The sequence below is a fragment of the Aulonocara stuartgranti genome (assembly GCF_965226115.1).
Source record: "Aulonocara stuartgranti genome assembly, chromosome: 7".
Lineage (NCBI taxonomy): Eukaryota > Metazoa > Chordata > Actinopteri > Cichliformes > Cichlidae > Aulonocara > Aulonocara stuartgranti.
In genome coordinates, this window is record NC_138945.1 from 61086709 (window position 1) to 61097468 (window position 10760).

General features: G+C 41.1%; 1 protein-coding gene across 1 annotated transcript; it reads left to right on the forward strand.

Moving 5' to 3' along the window:
• Nucleotides 1-6641: 6641 nt before the first annotated feature.
• Nucleotides 6642-10014, forward strand: LOC309710009 (F-box/LRR-repeat protein 14-like). Its single transcript, XM_082539095.1, has one exon. It carries the CDS (start codon nt 7507-7509, stop codon nt 8716-8718), a length of 1212 nt encoding a protein of 403 aa, XP_082395221.1. The 5' UTR covers nt 6642-7506; the 3' UTR covers nt 8719-10014.
• Nucleotides 10015-10760: the final 746 nt, after the last annotated feature.

Genomic DNA, 10760 nt, shown 5'->3' on the forward strand with positions numbered 1-10760 from the left:
AAAATGGCAAAACTGCAAACCGTCCCAGATGGGTTTTCATTGGTTTACCTACAAGAAAACTACGGATGCACCCAATTGAGGACCATGTGGGATCAGTGCACATTTGCCCTGACCACAGAGCCTTAAACTTTACCCACTGTGGGCCTGCATAGGCATGCTTGCTGGGTCTCAACACAATGACTGGTGGTCACACAGTACCGGTTGGTGAGTCTGCTTGGTTTTCTGTGTGTGGCTAAAATAGTGTGAGAAACAGTGCATATGTTAACCACAGTGACAGTGTGTAACACATCAGTTTCTACTGTTTGTTGAATTGTTTTATCTGCACCCAGTGATTTGGTTTATATTTTTGATTAATAATTCTTGTCAATGCTTTCAACTGCTATAGAGTGAGTTAAGATGCAGAATTGCAAATATTATTTTGAGAAATCAGATGTTGGCCTGTTTCTTTCGGACAACATGTGACACAAATAAATGCAAAGAATTGTGCTGCATTGCTTATGCTGTGGTATCATAATGTTGTTCATGAGGACTTCTGAGCAAAAAGCAGAAGTCCACATAGTGTGTATCAGCCTTGGTTTTTGGTTATGGTGCACTAGACTTCGGTATCAGTTGTGGTTTGTGCTAGTGTTTCCATGAAATGACTATAATAGAAAAAAGACAAAGCGTGTGTATGAGTGGGTGCGTGGAGAGCTGTCAGAGAAGATCTGGTGAGAGTGGGCTAATTGGAGTTAATTCACCATCTGTCTGTGTGAGCCAGCACACAGGGTCATTAGCAGAGACAAGTCCAGCCACAGGGGAGGCCGAGAGGGGAATCACCATCCCTCACTTGCTCTCCTGCTGCCTTTAGTGCTCCTTTCCTTCCTGTCTTGTTATGTCACTCTGCACTTATGACTGTTATCTTGTTATGTTACGACTGGACCGTCTGTACACTCCTGGTGAAAACATTGGTCCCTCTGTAAAGAATAAGATGAAAAGTAAAATCATCTGAATTGTTTGTTTGACTTACCGATTCTGTTTTGAAATGTTTATGATCTAATTTGGTGTACCGTGATGGTACGGTGCCACTTTTTTTTTTGTTTCCCCGGTCCAGCACTGCCCTCTGCTGGGCTGAGGTTGTCCCAGCTGAGCACAGAGACTTCAGACAGAAGAAAAATAAATAAATACACAAATATCCTTCAGCTAAAGAAGATGCCACACAGTGCACTTTAAATGTTGATGCTACAACTTACATTATGCAGACAGCCTGTGCAACATTATACAGTAAGACAAAATTAAGTTACATTTTTTGAGTGATGTCTATTCATTTGTGTGGCTAAACAGTTCTCTGTAGTTCAGATTCGGTTGGTTGATTTTATGTCCCTCTTTATGTACCCTGACCCCTCAAAGTACTTTACACTGCAACCCACAATAAGCTTTTCATACATGTATTCATAGAGTACCTAACCCTGTAAAGGCAAGTGTATGTCACTACATTATCAGTGTGATGTTTTTTCCCAAGAAAACTCAAATAACTTGCACCAAAAAAATGCCAGCTGTAGCAAAATTTTTGCAAATTAAAACTCAAATAACACTCCAGTTTCAAAACATATTTAATTTTCTGGCTATTGTTTAATGGTTCAGGCTTTACAGAGTTATTTCTATACACTTCAGAACGTTATCTGCTTTGTGGGAGGAAAGAAAAAAACCCCTCTGAGAACATGACCGGTGTGTTTTATAGAATTAAAAATAGAAACATACATGATCTTAAAAATGGTCTTGATTAATTAATGATGAGGAAGGAGAAGAAGATGAGTGAGTGTGGAGGTAAGAGGGATAGTTGCTGGCTTGACAGTGTAGAGGACTGTTGAGTATTCTTACTCAAAGGCAGTGTCAGCTTCTCTTCCTTTTCATATCATAATCTCCCAAAACAAAACAGGTCGGTGTACACGTCTTTTTCATTTTAAAGTTGTGATACATTCTTATGTAAATATATATATAATTTTAAATGTTCAAAGGGGTCTTTCATCTGTCCACTTGAAAACAGAAATGCAGTGTGGAGGTTTATGAATACAGTCATGACTCATGCTGACACTCCTCTTTGATTTACCGACTTTTCACCACAGGCTGCTGCTCTGTAGCCCACAACCTAAGGAATATACACATACATAAATCAGTCTAACAGTGCAGAGCACGCATGTATAGCTTGTACTGTGATTTTGGGGGTTTATAGCTTTGCTCTAAGGCGGGGGTGTCAAACATGAGGCCGGGTTGGGGGGGGGGGGGGGGGGGGGGGGGGGGAGAAATCGACCCAGCAAAGACTCTAAACCGGCCCCAGTGGAAGACTTTGAGAAATGTGAAGAAGAGCATAAATTTTGGTCTTTTAACCAATTGTGTTTTCATACGTTTTACAGCTTTTCCTGCTGAAAAAGACGACCCCAATGGCCACTCATACAACACCGAAGTAACACATTTATGAGTCCGGCTGACAGAGCAACATTTCTTTATTGTACACAAATTGCACTTCTTTTTTTCTTATATTAAAATATCTCAGGGATTAAATGTGCAGTTAAACTTCCTTAAACTGCAGAGGGGAGTTTAAAAAGTTAATCACTCAAATAAACAGTTCATTTTCTTCACCACCAGAAAGGAAGTAAACAATACTTGACATCATGACATAAACTATGTAAAGCAGTACCAAACCGTTTTGCACACATACAGGAGTAACCTTATCTGTTCGACTACAGAAGAACATTTTGCATTTGTACCTGATTACCGGGCTTGCAACGCTTTTCCCATTAAAACCTACTATAGCCTTCTTTGTATAAGAGCAGTTTCTGTATTTCAGTCCCTTGAAATGCTCTGAAATAACCTGTAAGAGTCTATGTTGTGTGCATTGTGGAGGTTAAGCTGGGGAAGGGGTAGCCTTGTGAGCGACTTAGAGGCCCAGAGACAGTCAGGAGCCCAGAAATATGCCAGGAATTACAGATATTTATTGTTTCAGGGTCTTGGGAGAACTGCAGTCAGTGGACCCTGCATTTCTAGCAGTAAAGGTCAAAGGTGGGACGCTACATTCTCACCGCTGCACAAGCACATGACATGAAATCTTACACTTTGAGACTTTCGGTACAAACCTAATACTGAGATAGTTGGGAATCTTGTTGTCCACATTTGTTTAGATAAATAAATACAAAAAAGGATCTTCCATTTGTCTGACAAACCACAAAACCCAGTTCATTAGAAATACACAGAAGTTTGTGTGTGTTGGATTTCAATCGACCTTTTTCAGCTTTTTCAGCAGAAAGAAAAAAGAGATATTGTCAGTTTAATGAATCATTAACAACAAAGCCTTTACAGAGACATGAGGCTCATCACAGCATCTGAAACTCTCATATCAAAAGAGAATATTATAAGCTCTGCTAGTTCTCACACAAAGCTGTAGACCTTTAGCAGCAGCTGTTTTGCTATTGCTCCATAAGCCAAGTGGAAGTGAGACAGCATGAAACTGACAGGAGGCTAAAAGATTTTTTTTTAATCCTGCTGTACTGGGTCACTGTCAGTGTGTAAATCAGTAAAATGATTTCCCTCTCTCGTCCTTTCCTCACTGAGCAATGCACCCGCTGTGTGTCCTCCAGGCAGCCAGAGGTGACCAGGTCAGTGAACGCCTCATTGCAGTAACTCTGGGCTTCCTGCCAGTTTGAGGGCATTAAGGCAAAGTAACAAGTCCACACAGGATGATGGACATGTGACTATTTCAGGAAGATGGCGTATGTAACACACCAATGATTCATGGCAACTACTTTTACTTAACTATAATATAATAATACTATAATTACTTGAGGTAAAACACAAAGCATTTGGATACACACACATTTTTTAAACTGACTCGTTTCAGTCTAAGTTGTCATAAGATATACATATATATATATTTACTATTTTCACTGAGCAGCAGCTTGGAGCATCCCTTCATGAGTCACAGATGGGAGCAGGTTACATCTTTCTGTCGTCTTTGTGTGGTGGTGATAGGCTACCAGAACTTCCAGCTTTGCATTTGCCTTCCACATGGATGTAGAATGTGTCGATAATGTATTGCAGAAGAGCTTTTTTGTTTTCTAAACTGATTAAGGGTGTTTAAATAATGAACTAAGATAATTAGGAAATCATATTGGCCACTGTGCCGAGGTTATTGCTGTTGCTCTTTAGTGCTTTGCTCCTGTGTGATGTTTAATGTAGCTGCCAAAGAACAAGAATGTTTGTGTATCTAGGTTAAATTTATATTTGTGCATCAACTTTCTCTGTACACGGAAGCCGTATAGATATGTTTATTCATGTTTGGCTTTGCCCTGCTATCTTTGTTTAGCTGTATGCTTATGCTTATTCTTCTGTGTATAAAAGTTATGAGTCAGTTTGTCTGCCCAGTAAACTTGCCATTCAAATATTGAGCCATCAGAGTCAGCATTATTAATTATACATGTAAAAAACAACAACAACTACTTGTTGCATTTTCAACTAACAGTCCTACACTGTTGTTTTGGTAGCGCTTCAAATACAACTCACAAAGCATACACTTGTATACTTTGCACATGTCTGTGTGCATGTGGTCATTATATGCATGACAGAACTTCAGACACAAAGCCCTGTTTTGTCTAGATTTGTCTTTATTTATTTACACATGTATGATAAATTCTGAGGTGTATAAAGGCTTGTTCGTATATGTACAAAGGCTTGCTGTAAGATTAAGTGGTTAAATTATGATGACTAAGATGGAAGAGGGTTTTTATCCGTTGTCCTCTCCACCTCACGTATTGAGACCAGAAGATATCCGTCTTTAAAAGGCCTCACTTGGAAACCTGATAGGAAATGAGCCGATCTGTCGATGAATCACGAATACCAGTTTTAACAGTTATAACTGTAGAAAGGCAATTTAGGTGTGTTTTATTTAACAATAAGGTAATTTAACTTTACCTAATTGTACAATCCCAATTCCAAAAAAGTTGCCATTCTGTTTAAATTGTGAATAAAAACACAATGCAGTGATCTGCAAATCTGAAAACTCAACATCCAGGGTTTAAACTGAGATATTTTAATTTATGAGGAAAAATATTAAAAAACAAAAAAGACAAAACAACAACAAAATCAACAACAACAACTGGAGTAACATGTTGTAGTTAATTAGGTTAATTGGCATGACTGGGTATAAAACGAGTATACAGTGGGGCAAAAAAGTATTTAGTCAGCCACCGATTGTGCAAGTTCCCCCACCTAAAATGATGACAGAGGTCAGTAATTTGCACCAGAGGTACACTTCAACTGTGAGAGACAGAATGTGAAAAAAGAATCCATGAATCCACATGGTAGGATTTGTAAAGAATTTATTCGTAAATCAGGGTGGAAAATAAGTATTTGGTCAATAACAAAAATACAACTCAATACTTTGTAACATAACCTTTGTTGGCATTAACAGAGGTCAAACGTTTACTATAGGTCTTTACCAGGTTTGCACACACAGTAGCTGGTATTTTGGCCCATTCCTCCATGCAGATCTTCTCGAGAGCAGTGATGTTTTGGGGCTGTTGCCAAGCAACACGGACTTTCAACTCCCGCCACAGATTTTCTATGGGGTTGAGGTCTGGAGACTGGCTAGGCCACTCCAGGACTTTCAAATGCTTCTTACGGAGCCACTCCTTTGTTGCCTGGGCGGTGTGTTTTGGATCATTGTTATGTTGGAAGACCCAGCCTCGTTTCATCTTCAAAGTTCTCACTGATGGAAGGAGGTTTTGGCTCAAAATCTCACGATACATGGCCCCATTCATTCTGTCCTTAACACGGATCAGTCGTCCCGTCCCCTTGGCAGAAAAACAGCCCCATAGCATGATGTTTCCACCCCCATGCTTCACAGTAGGTATGGTGTTCTTGGGATGCAACTCAGTATTCCTCTTCCTCCAAACACGACGAGTTGAGTTTATACCAAAAAGTTCTACTTTGGTTTCATCTGACCACATGACATTCTCCCAATCCTCTGCTGTATCATCCATGTGCTCTCTGGCAAACTTCAGACGGGCCTGGACATGCACTGGCTTCAGCAGCAGAACACGTCTGGCACTGGGGGATTTGATTCCCTGCCGTTGTAGTGTGTTACTGATGGTGAGCTTTGTTACTTTGGTCCCAGCTCTCTGCAGGTCATTCACCAGGTCCCCCCGTGTGGTTCTGGGATCTTTGCTCACCGTTCTCATGATCATTTTGACCCCACGGGATGAGATCTTGCGTGGAGCCCCAGATCGAGGGAGATTATCAGTGGTCTTGTATGTCTATCCCAACTGTTTTGAGACATGGTGCTGCCATCAATTTCAAAATAACCTTATTTTTTCTTTAAATGTTGCATTTTCTCAGTTTAAACATTTGATATGTTTTCAGTGTTTTTATCACTTCATTGTGATAAATTAATTACTGAATTGGAAATGGACAAATTTAACTCAAACATAGTTTATGAATAATTTCTGACCCCTGTTTTTTTGCTGACTGACACATCTATTTTATTTGCAGCCCATAGCACATAAAAACAACAGAAGGTGACCTGGTCCTTTTAGAGACAGGCACATTTACAGTCCATGCATTTCAGAATACATGAAAAACTGAAAGGAATGTTTTGTTGTGTTAACATGGTATTTTTGGAAAGTAGCAAATTCTTTAATGGTGATTGAAATGTGACCAGAACTTGCAAATCGATTATGATTAATCACTTCGATCATGACACACTGCTCTCCCCTACATAAGCTGCTTTTGTAAGTTAAAAGTATCGGCATTGGTATCGGCAATGCTGGCCCTGTGGTTACTTGGTATCGGATCTACCTAAATTTGTAGTATCGCAAAGCACTATTGAGTTTGTTGGGGTTTTTTTGTTTGTTTGTTTGTTTTTTAACCATACAATCTTATTTTAAAAAGAAAAAAATGTTCATGGATCCAGTAGGAGTCGCTAGTCGCCGTGCTCTAACAGTTGGTTTATTCATGGGGGAGATCCGGGATGGAAATGCCAAAGAAGATAAAGGAGCCGGGCAGCTGTCGTTGTACGAGAAAACAGCGCGAGAGATAAAAGTTCCTACACAAGAGAGTTTAAGCGTCGCCATGAGCTGGAGTAAAGAATAAGCTGTTCCGGGCGTCTTGGACGAACGGGCTGTCCGACTTTGAAGCTCTCAAGTTTGGACAGCTAGCTGACGCTGCGCCGCTGCTGTTAGCCTAGCTTTGCTAGGTAACTACTACGTCTCCATCTCTGAGTCTCCTGCCTCTGTCTCCACCTTGTCAGCAGTACCGTGCAGCTAGTGGTCATTTTGCGTGCTCTTGTTTTTTATTGACTCTAATAGAGCATGTTTCTTTTTGTCATTCTACACTTGAAGCTGTCCGGTAGCTCGTCTGTATGCTAGCTGACGTTAGCTAACGTTTGCCGGGCCAGACAGCAACTTCGGCAGCAGAGTTTCGGGGGAGTATTGTCGCTCACAAGCAGCCTGTGCTGCCAAAAGGAGTCCGCCTGCAGACATGTTTGAAATGGAGACGCATATCTCGTGCCTTTTCCCGGAAATTTTGGCCATTATTTTCAGTTACCTGGACGTTAAGGACAAAGGGAGAGTAGCCCAAGTGTGCACGGCCTGGAGAGACGCGTCCTACCACAAGTCGGTGTGGAGGGGGGTGGAAGCCAAGCTCCATCTGCGGCGAGCCAACCCGTCTCTGTTCCCCAGCCTGCAGACTCGGGGCATCAAGAAGGTTCAGATTCTCAGCCTGAGGCGAAGTCTGAGTTACGTGATTCAGGGGATGCCGCACATTGAAAGCCTTAACCTGTGTGGGTGTTTCAACCTCACAGACAACGGTCTCGGACATGCCTTTGTGCAGGACATCTCATCCCTGCGAGTGCTGAACCTCAGCCTTTGTAAACAGATCACTGACTCCAGCCTGGGAAGGATCGCTCAGTACCTCAAAAACCTGGAGGTGCTTGAACTCGGGGGATGCAGCAATATCACCAACACGGGCCTGCTGCTCATTGCCTGGGGCTTGCACAGACTCAAGAGCCTTAACCTGCGTAGCTGCAGGCATGTGTCTGACGTGGGCATCGGCCACCTGTCTGGTATGACCCGCAGTGCAGCGGAGGGTTGCCTCACCCTGGAGAAGTTAACTTTGCAGGACTGCCAGAAGCTCACCGACCTCTCCCTCAAACATATCTCAAAGGGCCTAAACAAGCTCAAAGTGCTCAACCTCAGCTTCTGTGGGGGGATATCTGATGCGGGGATGATCCACCTGTCACACATGACCCACCTGTGCAGCCTGAACCTGCGGTCGTGTGATAACATCAGTGACACCGGGATAATGCATCTGGCCACGGGCTCCCTCCGGCTCACCGGGCTTGACGTCTCCTTCTGTGATAAGATTGCTGACCAGAGCCTGGCTTACATTGCCCAGGGGCTATATCAACTGAAGTCTCTGTCTCTGTGCTCTTGTCACATCAGTGACGATGGCATTAACAGGATGGTACGCCAGATGCACGAACTCAAGACTCTAAACATTGGACAGTGTGTGCGAATCACAGACAAAGGCTTGGAATTGATAGCTGACCACTTGAGCCAGCTGACAGGGATCGATCTGTATGGTTGTACTAAGATCACCAAGAGGGGCTTGGAGAGGATAACACAGCTCCCGTGCCTTAAAGTGTTAAACCTGGGACTGTGGCAGATGACCGAGAGTGAGAGGGTGAGGTGAAAGCTCTCCTGTTCAGTCCACATTTCAGAGGAGACTCTGCTTCCATTCTTAAATTTACCTTCTATGCTGCGACTAAAAACGAGGAGCCGGACTCGGCATTCATCACTGGAATATTGTTCACCTCTGCTGCAATACTCTGACTTTATTTCAGTCTTGTCCTCTCCTTCCTTAAAGTACCCCAATTATGCTCATTTAGAGGGTCTGAATTTTTTATTTTAGGGATCTACCAGAATTTATTTCATGCTGTCATTGCTGCTCAGGTTGCATTGACCTAGCCCTCCACAATCTGTTGCCTGATTTAAAAAAAAAAAGAAAGAAAAGGCTTTAGCCACAGTAGAAACGCATGCTTTTCAACTTTCTAAGTGATTGTTTTGTTAGAGTGACAGCCGCTTTAGATTAGTCTAAATAGTCTCCACTATTTTATGCTCAGTCTGCTGGCTAACATCAAAACCAGAAAAATTTGGAAACAAAAGAAGCTTGGTTGTGAATTTGTATTAAAATATGGTGTATATGTGCACAGAGTAAGGATATGAGTATTTTTAAAATGTGATGTAAATTTCAGAGGCAACAAAATCCAGAATGAGGTATTTCGGTCCAGCAGCAATGTTTTCTGTGGGAAAAGAGAAACTGTATTTGTTATAGACAACACAAAAAAAGGATGAGGGAAACCACCCAAAGCATAATAGGGGCACTTTAAATCTCAGCCTGTGTACAGTTCCTACTGTCTAGCTACCTCATTCATTGAACACAGGAGTGCCTGCTGTTGCTAAATACTAGATTAGAGTTTATATTTTTGTGACTCACATACCAATGGAGATTTTGATTTCTCTTTTTCATCCTTTTTTTTTTGGTTTTCTGAGTAACAGCTAGGCATTTAACTTTAAACAGAAGTGCTCGAGTGCTTGAAGTTTTTGTAATAGATTTTGTTTGTTTTTTTTCCTTGTTTTTTTTTATTTACCTGTAACATTTTTTTTTTGTAATTGAATGACTAAAATTTGTACTTCAAATTGAAGTGGGTGAATCACTCCTGTCTTTGTTTACCTATGTTTAGTGGCCTCCCTTTCATATTACTGAGGAAGTAAGTTATGTATCACGTCTAAGGTTTATCATCACATATACAGTGAGGTGTAGTCATTAGCAACTACCAAGACTATATGCAATACTTTCAACTGGCGCTTCCAATGATAACACCAGAGTATTTCTTTAAAAAAAAGAAAGAAAAAAAAAGCAGTAATTTAAGATTGTTTTATATTCATACAGGAGTGATATTTATGAATAAAGAGGACAAATATGTTTGATTCTTGTCTCTTATTTGTAACAGCTGTACCAACTTTGATTAGGTGTATGATTATAAGCTTTTATTTCTGTGGTTTGTACAGCTTCTATTGGCTGTGCAGTATGTTCGATCAGTTTTTGGTATATTTCTATAGTATAATGCTGAGTTATATCTGAAGTTGGCATAATACAAATGCTGCATAGTCAAATTTGTTAACTGCTATGGTCAAAATCTGAACCACAGAACATGCATTTGATGTATTTCAACAAAATATTTATTTTATTCCTTTTTGAAGCAACCTAACTTTATTGTGGACCAAAGGTGAAGTAAACCTACCACAGCCTTCAGACATGGTCAAGATGACCTGCTGAAGTTCAGCCTGAGTATCAGAAGAAGTGTCTTTGAATGTGGCATGGTTGTTAGTGCCAGACGGGATGGTCTGAGTCTTTCAGGCACTGCTGATATACTGGTATTCTCCCCACAAAATCAGAAAGGTCCAAAAAACAAAATACCCTATGGGTGAAAATGCCTTGTTTATGTCAGAGGTCACAGATTACAGGATGGCAACAGGATAATACGCACTAGTTACAGCTAAGGTCAAACAAAGGACAGATGTGACAGCTACACTACATGTCCATTATAAGTCTTTATTTTCTTCTGTTAGTCAACTTCCCTCCTCTGTTTCAAAGGTAGGAAGCGATTGGAAAGGAATCAAAGTAGGAATTTAAAATTAAAGGGGAAAAAAAGGGAAAAAAAAGCCCTCATA

What these genes read in the sequence shown, in the direction of transcription:
- LOC309710009 (XM_082539095.1), top strand. Translation starts at nt 7,507, where the DNA reads ATGTTTGAAATGGAGACGCATATCTCGTGCCTTTTCCCGGAAATTTTG.